Raw genomic sequence first — 20819 nt, 5'->3', positions numbered from 1 at the left:
CTACTGGTGCACTTGGAACAGTTAACGCACCTGAAGTGACAGTTAACAGCATTAAGATCACCTGGACAGCACCTACAAGTGGTGCTGTAGACACCTACACTGTCAGCATCTCACCTGCCCATGGCAGCGACACACCTGCAACTACTCCTAGCGACACTCTGGAACACACCTTCAACGGTCTGACAGCAGGAACTGAGTACACCATCAGTGTTGTAGCTGTCAGTAGTGGTGGGGACAGTGCAGCAAGTACTAAAGTCCAGTGGACAAGTAAGTAGTACTTATCAGAATGTTTCACAGTGTCACTACCCACTTCATGACATGAGAGTGGATTTATTTTGAATTATTTCTGTCCATGGTGGTAAGCACATGAGAGATACATGTAAAATGTTCTGTATGCTGAAACCAGAGAGAAAATAACAGCCTTATTTATAGGGCATCTGTCCAATAGTTCTTGGATAGCACAATGCCATTGTTATTCATTGAGTTATTCTAGATCTTGCCATCCAAGGGCTTATGTTGAAATAAATATCTTTGCAATTTAGTGATATAGGAAAAATGTATTGTACATGTATGTATGTGTGTGTGTGTGGTGGGGGGGAGTTGAGAATTTGCTTAATTGCAGTGCATATACACCTTAAATTTGAGGTTATTTGACCCCCCAAAAAGTTGATAGTAACTAAAGGAAAACAAACAATATCATACAATGTACATACTGTTGTGACATATACTAGATAAGTTATAGTGATCATCAGATTTTTCTTAGCGATTAAGTATGAAGATAAGATTTCTTGCGGTTAGTGAATAGTTGGGAGTAGGTGGTTTCATATAGCTTGGTTAATTTGCAGATACATGTACATGTGACATGTCCCTCCAACTACACTTTGTTATTTATTTGCAGTGAAATACAACTTAGCTATTCACATACATGTACGTGTACAATGTACCGTCCTCATTTAAAAACCATCGGCCCCTACATTAAAAAAAATCAGTTTAAAATGGTTACTGTAAGCCACATCTGTTTGGACTAATACACTCACTGTCACGATGGCAAATTGTATTATTTAGCATGTTCATGTGCTGCTAATAATAAGTTGTGTCATTATTAATAGCAATCATTCAATCTAATGCTGATCCTCTGTGGCCAATTTGTCCAGCTCCGGCCCAGCCTGGTGAGATCACCATTGATCCAGCAGAGGTGACAACTAGCCGCATTAAAATCACCTGGACAGCACCTGCCACAGGTGGTACTGAGACCTACCGAGTCAGCATCTCACCTGAGCATGGCGGCAACACACCTGCAAGTGTCTCTAGCAGCACACTGGAGCACACCTTCAACGGTCTGACAGCAGGAACTGAGTACAACATCAGGGTTGTAGCTGTCAGTAGTGGTGGGGACAGTGTGGAAAGGACTAAAGTCCAGTGGACAAGTAAGAACCTAATACATTGTAGTATCCAGAAAGTTTGATAGCATGCTGGCCCTTACATATACCATATAGCACATGAGTAATGTGAGCTTACCTATTTGTCAATTATGTTTGCAGAAATTGGACTTAATTTACTTGTAAAATTCTGATCTTTCTGAATGTAAAATTTTACAGATCTGGTTTGTAAATGTGTGTGTGATGCATCCAGATATTTTCTACATGTAGTTCTTCTGATATCAAGTTTTGTAGAAAAGAAAATTAGAATTATGCAGCTGATCCTCTGCCAATTCCTTCAGCTCCAGCCCAGCCTGGTGAGATCACCATAGGTGCAGTGACAGTAAGCAGTATCCCAATCACCTGGGCAGCACCTGCCACAGGTGGTACTGAGACTTACCGAGTCAGCATCTCACCTGAGCATGGTGGCAACACACCTGCAAGTGTCTCTAGCAGCACACTGGAGCACACCTTCAACGGTCTGACAGCAGGAACTGAGTACAACATCAGGGTTGTAGCTGTCAGTAGTGGTGGGGACAGCGCACCAAGTACTAAAGTCCAGTGGACAAGTAAGAACCTAGTAATTGTATCCAGAAAGTAAAGTTTTTTTACAATGCCATGTTTTGTACCAAGCTGTGGAATTGTACTTAAACAAACTAATGAAAATGCACTTTTTGGGCAAGGGCGGGGAGAAAAATTCTTTTGAAAGATATTTAATCCATTAAATGTCAACTACCTTAATTTACAATCAAGTTTCTTGTGTTTTTAAAGGCCATTGTTGTGCAGTACACAGATTAAGCTTTCTATAAATGGTAGTTGACTTGATGTATTAAATTCCGTTTACTGAATCAGATATGTAATCATAATGTAAATAACATGTATACCATTTACTCAGTCTTTCTGCATAATTGAGCTGTTTTGCCATCTAATGCCAAGAGTCTCCTTTCTTTCCTAAAAATACAGTTGCTGCCCAACCTGGAGATATCACCATAACTGAGGTGACAGTGAACAGCGTGAAGGCTGCCTGGGTAGCTTCAGCAGGAAATGTGCAGCGCTACACTGTCAGCATCTCCCCCACAACTGATGTACCCAACCCAAGTCAAGACATCACCAACTTAAATGCACTGGAGCACACCTTCACTGGTCTGACAGCAGGAACCCTGTACACCATCAGTGTGATTGCTAAGAGTGGTGGAACTGACAGTACAGATAGTACAAAGCAACAGAGGACCAGTGAGTCTCTAGAAACCATTAATCTCAACCTATGTCCATGTTAATGCTGTTCTCTGACATTAACTTAGAATTTGTATCAATAAGATGATTGTAACAGTTGTTTTGCTGCCAGAAACTGGCATTAGACATGATTGACATATATCGAGCTTTGGTTTACTGAACCAGTCAATCAGTAACTGCCAAAATCAGTTGCCATGACAATGTCTGGTACAAAATTTAAAGATGTTACTATGGGTAAACACATTCTATGCACAGCTTTATATGGGATTCGGAGGTTTTTTAGCTGCCAGGCCAGGTTGCCAACACCGAATAATTCACCACAACTGTCTGGACAGTTTGCCATCACATGTATATGCCCATTATTGAACCTGTTTGCTTCCTAAAAATTTCAGGGCCTAGTCCTCCTGGTGACATCAACCAGCCAACAGATGATATGGTCACCACAACAAACATCACAGTAACCTGGGGTCCCTCACCCGGGGGCGAGTTCTCTGGCTATGAAGTCATCTTCACACTAGTAGAAGGTGGTGTAGTTCTTACCACTGTGGAAGTGGACAGTGGAACTACCACAGCCTCTGAACCTTCTGCCCTGTCTCCTGGTCAGCTGTATCTCATCGAAGTCTATGCTGTGAGTGGGACTGGTAACAACAGAATGGAAAGCGACAGAAAAAACATTACAGTGAGAACAAGTAAGTTTGCTTACAATTCTTCAGTGAAAATTAGTTTCTTTTTGTCTGACTTGTAAATGTACATTTCTCCCCAAAGTCTAGGTTGATGGCTAAACTTCAGGTGCAACAGCAGAATCTATAGCTGGATATATATATGGAATTATTCAATATATGTCATAATGGTTTGGAAAATATCCATGCATACCTGTGGTATACATGTACATGTATATGTATCTCCTTTTTCACACATACTGGTAATATGTTTTGCTTGTGTAGACCCCAATGCTCCTCAGGACTTTGCTGTAACAAGTTTTACCACAACAACCATTGATCTGAGCTGGAAAGAGCCCAACAGTGCCAACAATGCAACATTTGCCAAGTACAGGATCACCTACTCAAAGACAGAAGACAGTCAAACAGTAGTGGAAGAAGAGACTTCCTCCACTAGCTTCACTTTGATAAGACTGTCCCCAGGTGTTCAGTACAGCATCAGCCTTGTGACTGTCAGTTCTGAACCCAGTCTTACAGTCAGTGCAGAGGCAGCAGGAGGACCTCTGACTGTCAGGACAAGTGAGTTGTTCAGGTTGTGCTCTACAGCAGATCAACCTCAGTCTAACTCTCATTCAAGAAGCCAGACTTCAGATGCTTCTCAACTTAACAACAGTCGAGCCCCAGGCTAACCTGCATGCATGGAAGCTTTGATATACATGTATGACTGTTGACATTTCTCAACTTTACACCAGAAGAGACTCAGGCTCTCTGGATGCAAAAAATCTTGAAAATTCTGCCATGGTCTGTGGACTTTCATTTTGCAATGAGTTTTTTTCATTCATAATTTCCTTTGCAGTGTCTTTTCCACCTCATTCAAGTCTTTTCTCCCCTTGTCAGAATTAATTGTTGATCTGACAGGTCTACCTAGTACTATGCATTCCAGATGTTATCATGCATATTATTATTAGTTAAATACACGTACTGTAACAGAATCAATCTAACACCATTAACTATCAAGGAGAAGTAAAGATGTCCAAAGCAAGAGCTTTCAGTAGTACTTAACATATTCAACATGACTGAACATGTGAGAACTGTTTTACATGCTCATTTAGATCCAAATGCTCCAGAAGACTTTGCTGTTACAAGTTTTACCACAACAACCGTTGACCTGAGCTGGACTGCACCAAATGATACCAATGGAGCAACATTTGCCAAGTACAGGATCACCTACTCCAGTGAACATGGCAATAAAACTGAAGAAATCCCTGACCCCACTGCCACCAGCTTCACCCTGACAGGGCTGTCCCCAGGAGTTCTGTTCAGCATCAGTTTGTTTGCTGTGAGTCAGGAGCCCAATGTTACAGTCAGTGAGAGAGCAGGAGGCTCTGCCATCACTGGCAGGACAAGTGAGTTGTTCAGGCTGTGCTCTTCAGCAGATCAACCTCAGGCTAACTCTCCTTCAAGAATCTGACATCATCCTCTCCTCTTCTCAGCACTGATGTTTTGTACTCATGTCTGGAACTACATGTACATGCAGCTTATGCTACTGGCCAAGAAACTGTCAAATTCTCTCATTCTCTGAAGAATGGCAAAATCTTTTTTTTGTCATGCTACTAGGTCTATCCTAGGCCTGTATATACATTTTGTAAGTCCCCTCTTCTTATATTGGCACTCATCTGTTCAATTATAAGAGTGCATCTAACCTTCATACTCATCAGTTGCCAGAGGCATGCTTTAACTATCAAGTGTCAGAATTATTTTCTATTCTAAAGTTGATTTCCATCTATTTACAATGTTTGCATAGAGCCCAATGCTCCTCAGACCTTCACTGGTGAGACTCAAGGTACAACAACCATTGGTCTGAACTGGGCTCCTCCAGACAGTGCCAACAACGCAACGTTTGCCAAGTACAGGATCACATACACCCCATCTGGGGGTACCAATAAGACTAAAGAGGTCCCTGGCACAACTACCATCACCACCAACCTGGAAGGGCTGTCCCCAGGTGTCCTGTACACCATCAGTCTTGTGGCTGTGAGTGCAGATGACAGTATAGTCAGTGCAGAGGCAGCAGGAGGACCTCTGACTGTCAGGACAAGTGAGTTGTTCAGGCTGTGCTCTGCAGCAGATCAACCTCAGGCTAACCTGTATGGCATCTCTCACTCAAGAGTCCTGCATCCTCTTCTTCACTTCTCAGTACTGATGGTTTTGTGTCCATCATTGTCTGGAACAACATGAAGCTAAAAGCAGCTACTGGATAAGAGGTTCACATCTCTGATTCTTGCTCTAGGCAACACTGCAGAATCGGCAACTCTTTTTCTGTTGAGCTCTGTTTTCTTTATCATGCCCTGTTATTTGATAAAACCCTGGGCTCTCAATTCCTTAATGACACTCATCTATGAAGCCAAGTGTTAAGTACCCCAGTCTATTTTTCTTACTCCACAGTTGCCAAATGTTTGCTTTAAACATCAATGCCAAGTTTCAATCACCAGTGATTTTCTTCCTGTAACTGAATTTGGTTCCCATCTATTAGATCCAAATGCTCCAGAAGACTTTGCTGTTGCAACTTTTGCCACAACAACCATTGACCTCAGCTGGACTGCACCAATTGATACCAATGGTGCAACCTTTGCCAAGTACAGGATAACATACACCCCACCTGGGAGTAATGGTCAGACCCAAGTTATGATAGATAATCCAAGCACCACCAGCACCAGCCTGACAGAACTGTCCCCAGGAGTTCTGTACAGCATCAGTCTGTTTGCTGTGAGTCAGGAGCCCAATCTTACAGTCAGTGCAGAGGCAGCAGGAGGACCTCTGACTGTCAGGACAAGTGAGTTCTTCAGGCTGTGCTCTACAGCAGATCAACCTCAGGCTAACCCAAACAGCAGCCTTTATCTTTTATTCTAACATCAGACAAGCCCCAGGCTATCCTACAATATCTTTAGTCTGATGCACAAAATCTTGAAATTCCTTTCTCACAACTTCTATGGACTTCCATGTCCCAATGATGTTTTTTTCCATCTGCCTGTTTTTTTGCTTGGACCATGTGCAATTTAGCCTCTTCTTCACTGGTCTTTGTGTAGATCTAACAGGTCTACTCAGTTACCACTATTATGTTCCTGTTGTGCCTAATAAGTGACTGATGCAATGTAACAATATTTATCATCAAGGAGAACTAATTTCTTTGCAAGTCAAGGTGTATGCACATTAATGTCACCTAAAACTGTCTCATGTAGATCCAAATGCTCCAGAAGACTTTGCTGTTACAACTTTTACCACAACCACCGTTGAACTAAGCTGGGATGCACCTGACAGTGGCAACAGTGCAACCTTTGCCAAGTACAGGATCACATACACCCCACCTGGGAGTAACGGTCAGACCCAAGTTATGATAGATAATCCAAGCACCACCAGCACCAGCCTGACAGAACTGTCCCCAGGAGTTCTGTACAGCATCAGTCTGTTTGCTGTGAGTCAGGAGCCCAATGTTACAGTCAGTGAGAGAGCAGGAGGCTCTGCCATCACTGGCAGGACAAGTGAGTTCTTCAGCAGATCAGATCAACCTCAGGCTAACCTGTATGGCAGCTCTCAGTCCAAAGTCCTGCATCCTCTTCTCTACTTCTCTGCACTGATGTTTTTGTTTCCATCAGTGTCTAGATCATATGCAGCTTGTGCTGCAGAATAAAAAGCAGTCAAAACTTAATTCCTTTGCAGAATGGCAAGATCTTTTTCTGTCAAATGCTGTTTTGTCTAACGTATATTTCTCTGTTGATAAATAAAACCCTTCATCCCATAATGACACTTATCTGTTCTACATTAAGACTGTAGTTCTTTATTCATTCCCCACCCTTGCCAAATTGCTTTAACTACATCGTATCAATGTCAAGTGTTATTCACCTGTGTTTTTTTTACTTCTGTAACATAAGTTGAGCTACAATTATTCACAATGTTTCCATAGAGCCCAATGCTCCACAGAGATTCGCTGGTGAAACTCAAGGTACAACAACTATTGGGCTGAGCTGGGATGTACCTGACAGTGCCCACAGTGCAACATTTTCCAAGTACAGGATCACATACACCCCACCTGGGAGTAATGGTCAGACCCAAGTTATGATAGATAATCCAAGCACCACCAGCTTCACTCTGGCAGAACTGTCCCCAGGTGTTCTGTACAGCATCAGTCTTGTTGCTGTGAGTGCTGAACCCAACCCTACTGAAAGTGCAGAGGCAGCAGGAGGAACTCTGACTGTCAGGACAAGTGAGTTCTTCAGGCTGTGCTCTACAGCAGATCAACCTCAAGCTAACCCAAACAGCAGCCTTTATCTTTTATTCTAACATCAGACAAGCCCCAGGCTATTGTACAATATCTTTGGATGCACAAAATCTTGAAATTCCTTTCGCACAACTTCTATGGACTTCCATGTCCCAATGATGTTTTTTTTTCCCATCTGCCTGTTCCTTTGCTTGGACCATGTGCAATTTAGCCTCTTCTTTACTTGTCTTTGTGTAGATCTACAGGTCTACTCAGTTACCACTATTATGTTCCTGTTGTGCCTAATAAGTGACTGATGCAATGTAACAATATTCATCATCAAGGAGAACTAATTTCTTTGCAAGTCAAGGTGTATGCACATTAATGTCACCTAAAACTGTCTCATGTAGATCCAAATGCTCCAGAAGACTTTGCAGTCACAAGTTTTACCACAACCACCATTGAACTCAGCTGGGATGCACCTGACAGTGGCAGCAGTGCCACATTTGATAAATACAGAGTCACCTACTCCAGTGAACATGGCAACCAAACACAGGACACCACCTCTACCAGCTTCAGTTTGACAGGACTGTCCCCAGGTGTTCTGTACAACATCAGTTTGAAGTCTGTAAGTCATGATCCCAGTCTTACAGTCAGTGCAGAGGCAGCAGGAGGACCTCTGACTGTCAGGACAAGTGAGTTGTTCAGGCTGTGCTCTACAGCAGATCAACCTCAGGCTAACCTGCATGACAGCTCTCAGTCAAAAGTCTGACACTCCTAAACTTTTTAGCAGATGAGCCTTGGGCTAACCTACATCTCTGGAGATGCACAGAGTCTTGAAGTTCCTTTCTTGCAACTTCTATCATCATGGTCTTTTACATCCAAGTGATGGATGTCTTTTTATCTGCAAGTTCCTTTGCTTTTTATTGGGCCATGTGCAATTTAGCTTTTTCTTCACTTGTCTCTGTGTAGTTCTAACAGGTCTACTCAGTATGTTCCAGTTTGTAAGAATTGTTTGATGCAATACTTCATGCAGTACAGAATCATTTTAACAGTCTAAAGCAAGTCAATGTGTACATGTATGCACATCCAATGTTACTGAATGAAAATTAATGTGCACATTTAGACCCAAATGCTCCAGAAGACTTTGCTGTTACAACTTTTACCACGACAACCATTGGCCTGAACTGGACTGAGCCTGACAGTAGCAGCAATGCAGCATTTGCCAAGTACAGAGTCGTCTACTCCAGGGCAGACAACAATCTAACAGTGATACCAGAAGAAGAGACCACCTTCACCAACCTCACTTTAGTAGGACTGTCGCCAGGTGTTCTGTACAACATCAGTCTGTTTGCTGTGAGTCAGGAACCCAATGTTACAGTCAGTGAGAGAGCAGGAGGCTCTGCCATCACTGTCAGGACAAGTGAGTTGTTCAGGCTGTGTTTTACAGCAGATCAACCTCAGGCTAACCCGTAGGCAGCTGTCTCCATATCCTGCACCCTCTTGTTTCCTTCAAGTATTCCACTTTCATTTCTACCTTGAAATGTAGCAGCAGACCATGACCAGAATCAGTTAGAAGACCTTGTCAAGTTATACCAGATTGTACTTTTCTCTTCAATAGTAAAGGCTTCTTTGTGGTCACAACTTTCTCCTTTGACCAATGTCATATTCATCTTGACTAACATCCATCTCACATTCATGGTGAAAGGTCTTTCATTGTCTTGGTTTCCTTAAATGACATCTTTGGCCATTCCACTTTCTTGACCAGCATGTTAACCATCTTTCATGTGCAAGATGGTCTATCTGATGATCATCGAATATAATTGTCTTTGCACCTCATGGTGAAGGGTTTCTGGATACAAAGTAAGCATACCGTCTTTCATTTATGATGATGAAATCCAGCGGTTGCAATCTTCTCATTGTTAGGTTGACTAACAGCAAATGCTGTTTTTCATAGATTGAAATTCATCCTTTTCTTATTTTTTTTGCAACATGTACAATGTACGTACCACAATGACTGTATACTTGTATTATCCACTACATTACATTGTATCATTATATTCTACCAGTTGAGATAAGAGTCATGACTTGTATGACAGTGATCATGTTATTTTTCTTTCAGCTATCTCTCCAGAATGATAGACATATCTAGTAACTTACAAACTTACTGACGTTTTTTTCTTCCATTTTTTCACCTTATGTTCACAGTGTTCCAACAAAAGTTTTAGATCTAAGTTTTGTGGTCCTACGTTCTAGATCAAATAATCACCAAAAAACTAAAACTGTTTGACATCTTCTCCATATGTACAGTGCCAAATCCTCCTAAGAGCTTCACTGGAGTCACTGTTAACACAACAACCATTCGCCTGACCTGGGCTGTACCTGACAGTGCCAACAATGCAACATTTGACAAGTACAGGATCACATACACCCCATCTGGGGGTACTGAGCAGACTAAAGAGGTCACTGACCCTGCTGCCACCAGTGCCAACTTAGAGGAGCTCTTCCCAGGTGTTCAGTACACCATCAGCCTTGTGGCCGTCAGTGCTGAACCCAATCTTACAGTCAGCCAGGAGGCAGAAGGAGGACCTCTGACTGTCAGGACAAGTGAGTTGTTCCCTACAACCAAACAGTTGTATGTCCTATGTCACAATCTTCTCAGATCACATACATGTAACATGTGTCAATCATGGCAAAGGCTTCTTTGGTTAATTCTGGTGACTGAAATCACCTAACGTCTACCATGTATGAGAAGGAGCATCTGGTTAACTCTGTTGATGGATGAATCATTGTCTGCATCTTCTAACTATACTCATCTGTTTAACTCTTTTGATGAAAAATTATTGTGACAGTCTGTAAACTACTCATCAGCTTAACTCTGTTGATGGACAAGTCATTGTCTGCATCTTCTAACTACTCATCTGGTTAACTCTTTTGTTGGGCAAATCACTGTCTGCATCTTCTACATGTATGATTTATGTTGATGACTTTTTGATTGTCAACATTTTAATCTTCTTAGTAACTCAAATTCCACCATGTGCAATGTTTTATCATACATGATAATGAGTCTTTTGTTGGACGAATGTCTTGATCCTCTAACATCATATATTCATGGTGAGAGGTTAATTCTGGTGACAGATGTTGAATGTCTTTTAAAAACTTCTCAGCTACATGTAGGTAAACATTATTCACCAATGATTATGTTCAACACTGTTGACTGACCAACTAACATGTCACATCTATGGTGAAGAATTGATTAGTACATTATATGTACTAATTACAATATACCTTTCATTGTTCAAACTTCTCATCCTCACAATAATATATAATTTAATTATCATAATTATTATACTAGTTTTGGTTAACACTAGAAGGACCTTGTGTATTGTCAGTGTTTCCACCTTACAACCACGGCATCTTTTCTAAATCGTGCAGACCCCAATGCACCAAAGACTTTTGCCATGACAAGCAAGGATGAAACCACCATCAGTCTGAGCTGGGCTGCCCCTGACAGTGACAACAATGCTACATTTGCCAAGTACAGGATCACATATACCAACTCTACTGACAGTTACGTAGAGGAAGTTGACAAAAGCACCACTAGCACCACTTTGACAAGACTGTCCCCAGGTGTTCAGTACACCATCAGTCTGGTGTCTGTGAGTGCTGAACCCAGTCTTACAGTCAGCCAGGAGGCAGAAGGAGGACCTCTGACTGTCAGGACAAGTGAGTTTCAAGGAACTTCAGCCAGACATCTAACCCAAATCATCGAATCACCGCATGAAATTGACAACTCTGACCATCCTTTCTCCTGCAACAAGTCAATCAATTTTGTAACCTGGCAACTGCCTTTGGTTGCATGATGATGTCTTGTAAAGAACAAGGAATGAGAGATATTAACTTCAAAATGACTTTGTGCAATCTAATATCTGACTGGCACTGCTATTGAACATCAAATGCACTGTTTACTAATCATTTTCCACTGAGCATGGAAAAATTCAACTACATTAATTGTCTAGTAACTATATGTTATTTTTCTGTGAAATGTACCTCAGGACCAATCACTAACTGAATCACTTACCAATTTTCTTGGAGCAAAGGTGACCATGGCCAGGAACCAGCAACTACTTTAAAGACTAGTAATCTTTTTCTTTCTTTTCTTAACAAAGTTTAAAACTTGAAATGTTAACCATTTCAGTTTCATATGTATATTTGGTGAATAATTTCACAAACAATTCTTCTTACAGCTTCTTATAAATCACAGTACTTTCTGCCAAGTTGATGATTTGGAAGTTATGTGTCTTAACTGTTGTCCTTTTTTTTCATTAACAGAGGCTGACAAGCCAACAGACCTGAGAGAGAGTTTTGTGAACACCACTGCTATAAATGTGACATGGGCGAAACCTGATTTAGGACAGTTCGATGGCTATGTAGTGTCCTATGGAAGCAGCCCTAGTGACATGAAAAATATAACTATTGATGATGAAAATGTCAACGTAACCACTCTCTCAGATCTGATTCCGGGAGAACTGTATGATATATCGGTGTTGGCTTACAGTGCAAATGTCGAGAGTGAAAGTGACTACACCCAAGTCAGAACAAGTAAGTGGATCTATGTCAAAGCTGCAGATACATGTAGATATATACAAATACATGGACACAAATACCAAGTATTATATTGATTGTACGTTATCACAGTGACTGAACAACATGTAAAATGGAGTGTTATATAATATTATGAGTGTGTGTACAGAAAGTGTACAAAAAAGGTCACTGTTACAGTACTACCAGAAAAAATGCCATCAGCATGCAGGCACCTTAGACTATAGCTAGTCACTCACCTTGTTCAACTTTTTTATGACTCTAGTAGTCATGTACTGTTAGCCTGGGCTAGCCTCCTTCAGACCTTCCTAAGGGGGTTATACATGTACGATGTATATTATAGAATTCAGCAAGGATCTTAGTTGGTAAGGGTGACAAATGTAAAATTTAACTTAATTCCCTTGTAATTATTCTCTCTTAATCTGTGCATTGTGCATCAACTCGCAATAACAACCCATTTGATACATGATTCACTCCTTTTTTTTTAATTGAGGAATTATTTCTATTCTGTTTCAGTACCAGAGAGCCCTGTTGGGTTTAACTGTACTATGGTCGAAAGAGAACATCGAATTGACCTGATCTGGACAAGACCTGTTGGAGTGCTTAACAACTACGATGTAACACCAGGTCAAAATGGAGAGGGAAATATTGAGACGGCAGAAACATCAGCTGAAGTTAATGGTCTGGATCCCAACACACAGTATACCTTTACTGTGGTTACTGTCAGCGGAAATCGACGCAGTGCTGAAGTCACCGCTAGGTGTAAAACTGACACAGGTATAGACAACAATGCATTTTAGCATATTATTCACATTCTTTATTGCAGGAACACGGCCCATATCAGAACATAAAATTAAAAAATACAGATACACAAAGATACAAGTATATAACAGAAAGATTAAAATACAATGTTAGGGAAGTTTAATGGACGGGCTGTTTGAATACCAGTTGACGTAGTGTTTCCAGAAGTTGTTGATGGAGAATATGTCAGAGTGAAGTACCAGTTTTATGTGAAGATGATGATACATTAAGCGTTCACAGTCACACAATCATTACTTTCAGAATTTGAATTTCCAAGTGTATCAATTTTAAAACTGCAACGTGTTGATTTAAGAATACAATGAATTGAATGAATGAATAAATTTTTATTTACATGTCTTGCGACTTTTGTCGCCCAGCCCATATGGGCTTATAAACATTAACATGAACATAAACAAAGGTACAGAAATCATAGAAACATAAATCAAAGTCTGAATCAAAATGTCAGACTGGAAACATTAAATAGAATTAAAGAACTTAATACAAAGTCATAATCGGTACATAAGAGTCAAAAGTGCCCAAAGTGAACTCAAATTGTCACAACTGTTACTAACACCTGTGACTGTAAAATCTTTAATTTCTTGTTCTATTGTTCTAGGCCTACCAGGGTTAACAAACACATCAGCAAAGCCTCCAGATCCACTTGAGGGAACACTTGGAACTTCCTCATTCACGGTCCTTCTGGATACCAGCCTCTTTGATGACAGCAGTGGGCCACTACAGGTGTATAACGTTCTCATCCAAGAGTACAACAAAGAACAGCAACAAATGCAGTCAGGTAAGTTTTCCATTAATTGTGTGGTGATGATAATATTGATAATATTGGAGATTACATTTTCTATGTCATTTTGTTCTCGTAACTTGTATTAAACATTTCACCCTTATTTGAAGTGAAAATTTATCTGATATCATGTTGATTGTAAAAAGTTAAAAATTTAATGTTCAAAAGAACTTTTGCATGGTCAGACTAAAAATTGCTGATTTGTCTTCTTAGAGTCTTGTTTTCATTTCTTGATTATGAAGGTAATCTGTAGTCCTGAGACTTAATGACACCTTCACTCGGTTTGTTAATTCCCAGTTGCAGTCCCAGAAAATCACTGTGAAATCTTGTGAAACTTTGATTACAGGAGATGACATTGTCATTGAACATGGTGGGAAACTTCTGAGCTGGTACAGTGTAAGGAAATCTGATGATAGAGACACGCGGTACAAGTTCTACAAGGCTGCAGAATTTATTCCAGGCACGAGCAACCGCCGTCGACGCAACATTGAAGAAATCCCCATAGGGGATAATTCAACCTGTGAAAATGAGGCGGATGTATACTGCAATGGTCGTTTGAAGCCTAATACCCAATATAAGTGGGTATTTCATTCAGTATTAAATAAATGTACAGTTTGTAAACTTAAACTCAGACCTATTCAATTACCCTAATATCCATATATCCTAGTCTAGAATCATCGATCCAGGTAGATACAAAATAGATCAAGCAACTCGTCATATAGATTCTCTGAAGAGTCAGACATTTAAGATACAGCATCTGCTGTTTTCTGTATCTGTATAGCCGGTATAACCGACTTTTGGCATAACACACCAGCTTCGCAGGCATGCGGCGCGGCGGCAGCTGGCTACATTTTCTGTCTGTGATTGAGAGTATAGATTGAAAGCTTTTCCTAATTGGTAAACGCTTTACTTTGTGCATGAAAGTAGTGCAGCTTTATAAAGACAATTACCATCACTGTATTTTCATTCAAATATGTGTACTCTTCTTTTCAACAGGTACGTGCTTCAAGGCTGCACCAAAAGCTGTGCAAACAATCCCTGCAACTCAGATGACCTGTATTACTGCAGAGAAACACAACCCTCAGAAATCATAAAAACAGGTGAATCATTTGCAACTCCCTTCCACAAATTTACTTATTTAATAACAGATAATTTATACTGAATAAATATATTCAGTTGAATGAAAGTCTATTGAGTTATTAATAATAAATAATCACACTGCTTGAAAAACAATTGAATAGAATTTAATGGGCTACCCAACTGTTTCAAAATTCAATAATCTAGTAAATGAAATAAAACTGTCTAATGTATGTCCAATTCCATTGTAATTTTTCCCCTTTTTACCAGGGCAAGCCCCTTGCAATAACTTCAGGCTGTTTGGGCAGCCCTGGCTGAATGTGTGTGTGCTGAACACTGTCAACTAAAAATGAACAAGTGAATGAAATGAATTAAAGTGGTAGATAGTCAATGTTTTCAATTCATACTCTGTAAGTTGAACAAAGCTACATTGTACATTGTATTGTACATTGTAGGTATTGTACCCTAAAGACTTCTTTCTTTTTGTCCAATGATATACAGCCGAAGAACCAAGCCCAATAGGACTAATCATAGGTGTGGTTGTTGGAGTATTGGCCGCAATTGCCTTAATCGCAGGTGGAATCTTTTGGTACAGAAGGAAAAACAAGTAAGTCTCGTACTGAACATATCAATTTGTTTTTTCCAAGAACTTTTGTAGTAAGAGTGGAAGTCACTGCCACAAAGTACGGTAGGGGCATCCTCACTAGATACATGTAGCAACACAGAGTCTTGCAGTTAGATCAATTTTAACATCATTTTGCCCAGAAATGGGGGTTGAATGTGCTTGCACTATGTGCAAGTCTTTTTTTGAAGCAAGGTTTGTATGGCTAGATGCCCTTCCTAACGCCAACCCAAACCCTAGTAGGGCCCAGGAACCCTCTAACTGAGGGGGAAATACGTGTAAAGTACCTTTCCCAAGGGCACAACGTCTAGGTGCATGTCTGGACATGTCGGGGTCCAACCCTGGGTCTACTTGCTTGACAGTCGGATGCTCTATCCACTACACTACACTACACAGATGCCATATACTAAATATAAATTTCTCCTTTTTCAGGAAATCACGTGACTCCAGTAATGGACCTGTGGGTCGTGAGAACCGTTCCTTTGTGATGGAAGAATACAGCAACAATCAGCCCAAGGTGCCCAGAGTGCTGAACAAGTAAGTTGGCTTGTAGTAGTGGTCTTTTTAGGCAGGTGGCCTTCTTACTAGGCAGGTGGCTTAATGCTTGTACCTATGGAAATGTACCATATGTCACCCCATATGAACCACATTTCAATGTGCCACTCTGGTACATGGAAGGAACCCATCTGAAATGTCTGACTCTTCAGAGAATTCATTTTTTTGTACTACATAATGTTCTACCTTGATGTCTAACGATAATCGATGACTTGTGTACTGATTTTAGTTTTTTGTTTGAATTTCCATCAGGCCGATAAAGCTGACAGACTTTGTGAAATATCACACCGACATGAGCAGGGACTCAGAGTACCAATACTCAGAGGAGTATGAGGTAAATGTCTTATATGATAATGTTTTTTCATATTCCCTAAAAAAAGTCCTCTGTTTTCCTTATTTGATAGTATTACTACACATGTACATTGTATGTCTAAGAAGTCCATAATTTTTACATGTTGTGTAAACAAAATACTTAGTAGTAATTTACACAATAAGGTAGTTTCTGGCGCAAGAAAATTAATGCAAAATGTCTGTGGCTGCCAAACTACTGAACGCCTACATGTTGAGTGATGATTGTGTGCTCTGATGTTTGAAGTTTGATGTTCATTGCTATGTTTTTTATATCTCACAGAAACTGAAGCACGTTGGCACAGAGCAGTCTCGTAATGCAGCCTCACTGCCGGAGAATGTGGGCAAGAACCGGTACACCAACATCCTGCCTTGTAAGTGTTGTGTTTATCGTTACTTCATGGCCCAGGGGCTTATTTCAAATCATAAATGTAAGGGAATCAAATTTTTTTTTAATGTAAAGAGGGCTCGATGACTCATTGTAGTTTAATGTTAACAGTCAGTAAATTTAAGCAATCATTATAATAGAGTCATAGTACTTAGCTTGCAGCTTAAACATTTATCGATCAATTGTATGTACTAATTGGTGTTTACCAGTACTTAATTTGACAGAATATATTATGGTGATCTTTGTCAATTTTTACAGATGACAACACCAGGACCAAACTTGCAGCCATTGATGATGTGGAGGGGTCAGACTATATCAATGCCTGTTATATGCCTGTAAGTCATGACACGTTGACATTAATTAAGTGTTAATGACCTGTTCTGAGGTGTATAATTCCTGGTCAGTTCCTATAAATGACAGAATGACTGACTAAGTTTGTGAAGGAAAGCACAGCTTTATCTCATTTTATTCAGTAGGTTTGAAAGCATTGGACAGAAAGCACATAATGTGCGTATAAGGATCCTTTGCTCATAAAAAATAAGAAACAAAATCACAACATTGGGATAACAAATACAAAACATAGTACTGCATAAAATGGACATAAGCAGGCCATTTACATGTATATTATATTTAATTATATAGAATGTAACTAAACTAGAACTGTAACTAAGTTTTGTAAACTTCATGTAAATGTATTGTGTGCAATATTGAATGTGCATTTGATTATGTTTACATGTTCAAATTGGGTCCATCAGCAAATGTGTCTTTTTGAAGATTTACCGCATCTTTCCCCCCCACCCCAGGGCTACAGCTCGAAGCGTGAGTTCATCGCCTCCCAGGGTCCGCTGCCGGGGACGAAGGATGACTTCTGGCGGATGGTGTGGGAACAGAACACCTCTATCATCGTCATGGTGACGCAGTGTGTGGAGAAGGGACGGGTACGGGAACTGCTTCAGTCATTTCACTATCACTTTGATTTTAGCACCAAGGACAGCAATAGTTTTTAGAGATTGTTACAGTTCATTTGATTTATTGAAATTATTGTAATAATAAATACACGTGGGACACAGGTGGCTGTTGCTGGTGTTGTGTCCCACACATAGAAACAAATACAGGACAGACAATACTCATTTTCACTTGGGTTAACTGAGGAAAGTCGTGTAAAGTGTCTTTCCCATGGGCACAAGGTACTGAAATTGTGTTTGTGGGGACTTATATTTGTTGTAGGAAGGGAAATGAGGTTTTCTCTGTGTGTTAAGTGTGGAGAAGGGAAGGGTATTGAAACTGCCCCTCAGTCTCTTCACTTTTAATGGGATTTCAGCACCAAGGAAAGCAACAGTTTTTAGATAGGGCAACAGTAACAGTTACATTGTTGTAATGTAAATGCTGTAGGAAGGAAGGAAAAGAAGATTTTCTGTGTGCCTGATGTTGAAACAATTCTGTAGTGCAGTGGAGATGGATATTCACATTGTCATGATTTTGCAGTGGACAGTTTGCCACAAAAACATTTGAGGTTTATAGGACTGTTATACAGTAATTTCAGCACCAAGGACATTGCTAGTTTTAATGTTATTACTTGTGACTATTACAGGTGAAATGTGACCACTACTGGCCATATGACAATGAGCCAGTCTACTACGGTGACATCATTGTCCACATGGTGAATGAGTCAGTCCTACCAGAATGGACCGTCAGGGACTTCACACTACAGCATGTGAGTGTACAACATACGCCAAAAAACAGTTACTCAAGCAACGGTCAGACATTTCAGGTAGCATCCACTACCTTTTGTCAGTGACACTAAGAGACTTGCTTGTGTTGTGTCCCACACATAGAAACAGATACAGGACAGACAGTACTCATTTTCAATGGGTTTTGTGGGGAAAGTCGTGTGCCTTTCTTAAGGGTACAAGATTGGTGGCATGTCTAGACTCGAACCTGGGACCTCTTGATTCTGAGTCGAGCACTCTGCCATTGCGCCACACGACCCCAACTGATAATGATTAGTTTATAGGTTTTTAGTCTCATGCTACATGCTACAAATACAGTCAAGCTTAAAACACATCTACAGATACAGTATTGAGTGTAACAAGTCGTTCAGTGTGATATAGCTAGCTGCCGCCGTGCTACGTGCCTGCGAAGCTGGTGTGTTACGCCGAAGGGCAGTTATACCGGCTATACAGGTTCAGATCAAGATCTAACTAACTGTTAGTTACACCATTATTTACAAGTGTTATTTTTCTCTTTGTCAGGGTAATGAGACCAGGACCGTGCGGCACCTAAACTTCACGGTGTGGCCTGACCACGGTGTTCCTGACACGACCATCTCCCTGCTGAAGTTTGTACGGACGGTTCGGGGACTGATCCCGCAGGACAACAAGAACCCTGTCATCGTGCACTGCAGGTAAACAGAGGCTTGGTGTCTGCTTGAATATCTGTTTACTTGTGTTTCCATTATGATAGCTATTTCAGTACAGTAGAGTGGCAGTAAGTTAGGGTTGAAACTGAGGTCGAATAGTCTCCCAACACTTATGCACAACAGTAGTTATGGTGTGTTTGTTCCTCCATAGTTATTTAAATGCAGTAGATTGGCAGGGATTGAATGGGAAAATGGTGTAACTGCAGACTGACAAGAAATGAAAGTCTCCCTTCAGGCTGGAAGGAATCTATAAGGGTACTGTGAAAGAACTTGCATTTTATGTGCAAATGATAGCATCTGTCATCATATTTAGGTACATGTATAAAATTGATCTCAAACCAATGTTTGACTGCAGTGCTGGTGACATGATGTAATATCATAATGCAGCTTTATAAGTCTGAGTTACTGGAATCTGTCTCACATCGATGTTTTAATCCCCAGTGCCGGTGTGGGGAGGACCGGTACCTTCATCGCGCTGGACCGGCTGCTGCAGGACATCGAGGACGGCCACGACAAGGTCGACATTTTCGGCATCGTGTCTGAGATGAGGAAACACAGGGTCTTCATGGTGCAGACGGAGGTCAGTACTGCTACATGTACATTTTATATACTTTGTGTAATACTATTATGTTTACCTTGAAGTTTGCTGAAAGGAAAACATATTACTGATTTTACTCAGTTTCTTCTTCATCCTCTCGAAACTCATAAACTCATGAGCTGGACCAGACGGCTGTCACCATGGTAACTCTGGTGTTGTAGTAGACACCCTGTTACATTATGTGGCAAGTTGCAGTACAGAGTTGTAGGGGCTATTCACCATATATATGCAGTGTGTTTGAGTATAGGCTAGACCATGTGAAGGTAAACATTGTACATGTTGCAAATGTTACCTCTAATTGAAATTTACAAAATATGGCATTGAATGGCTGAGTAGCTAAGCTAACAGTGTTTGTAATTGTGTCCCGTGCAGGCACAGTACATTTTCATCCACCAGGCTGTTTCTGACGTCCTGCAAGGCAAGGACAAGGAGCCGGAGGGCGCTGCTGCAATGGACGAGCCACTGTACGAAAACGTCAACATGGGCAGACAGCCGCCTGAGAACGAAGGTCAGTGGCTCGGCAGTTTCCAAAACGTTTCCTGTCAATTTTGAATGCAACTTCTGCCTCTGTCTCTTGTCATGTGATAATCAACATCAAGTTACGTGACAAGAGAACTCCAAGACAAAATCTTAGTTTATCGGGTTGAAGAAGAGACAGACTGCATCTTGAAAGCTTCCCAGAGTAGCTAAGTTTCTGTTCAGTGTATCATTCAAAATTTCTGTTTGTAAAGTTAACAGCGCTGGTCTTTATTTGAGTCTTCTAATACAATCATATTTCACAATTGGCGGTATTGGGGTATACATTGTAATTTGCTGACAGTAAGACTCCTTCTTGACTAACTGACCTCTTCGGACATATTTGGATTCCAAGAATGGTTGATCTTTACCATACATGTAGGGAAAATGCATGTACTAGGAGATTTGAATGTCCAGATCAAGTGTAAAGAACTAGTTTTCCCTGAATTTTTCATGCAGCCATATATGTGCTCAACCAACAAGGCACCAGTACAATCTGAGTATGTGTTAAGAAGTTATATGCATTGCG

General features: G+C 40.6%; 2 protein-coding genes across 2 annotated transcripts in view; both read left to right on the top strand.

Annotated features, from left to right (window-relative positions):
- Positions 1 to 3625, top strand: part of LOC109480259 (tenascin-like) — a 3901-nt gene extending 276 nt beyond the window's left edge. The window contains exons 3-7 of the mRNA XM_019782409.1: positions 1155 to 1427; positions 1721 to 1987; positions 2382 to 2651; positions 3044 to 3330; positions 3596 to 3625. Coding sequence (XP_019637968.1) covers positions 1155 to 1427; positions 1721 to 1987; positions 2382 to 2651; positions 3044 to 3330; positions 3596 to 3625 — 1127 coding nt within the window. The remainder of the gene's footprint in view (positions 1 to 1154; positions 1428 to 1720; positions 1988 to 2381; positions 2652 to 3043; positions 3331 to 3595) is intronic.
- Positions 3626 to 5101: 1476 nt separating this feature from the next.
- Positions 5102 to 20790, top strand: LOC109480258 (receptor-type tyrosine-protein phosphatase eta-like). Its single transcript, XM_019782408.1, has 21 exons — positions 5102 to 5408; positions 7272 to 7571; positions 7976 to 8260; positions 9876 to 10172; positions 11001 to 11291; positions 11898 to 12167; positions 12684 to 12944; positions 13585 to 13764; positions 14114 to 14345; positions 14764 to 14867; positions 15346 to 15451; positions 15899 to 16003; positions 16274 to 16355; positions 16653 to 16743; positions 17016 to 17092; positions 17561 to 17695; positions 18349 to 18471; positions 19010 to 19161; positions 19618 to 19756; positions 20147 to 20282; positions 20750 to 20790. Exons 2-21 carry the CDS (start codon positions 7424 to 7426, stop codon positions 20788 to 20790), a joined length of 3255 nt encoding a protein of 1084 aa, XP_019637967.1. The 5' UTR covers positions 5102 to 5408; positions 7272 to 7423.
- Positions 20791 to 20819: the final 29 nt, after the last annotated feature.

This window comes from Branchiostoma belcheri, unplaced genomic scaffold (genome assembly GCF_001625305.1).
Source record: "Branchiostoma belcheri isolate BF01 breed outbred unplaced genomic scaffold, Haploidv18h27 scaffold50, whole genome shotgun sequence".
Classification (NCBI taxonomy): domain Eukaryota; kingdom Metazoa; phylum Chordata; class Leptocardii; order Amphioxiformes; family Branchiostomatidae; genus Branchiostoma; species Branchiostoma belcheri.
This window is presented reverse-complemented; position numbering and strand designations above follow the sequence as displayed.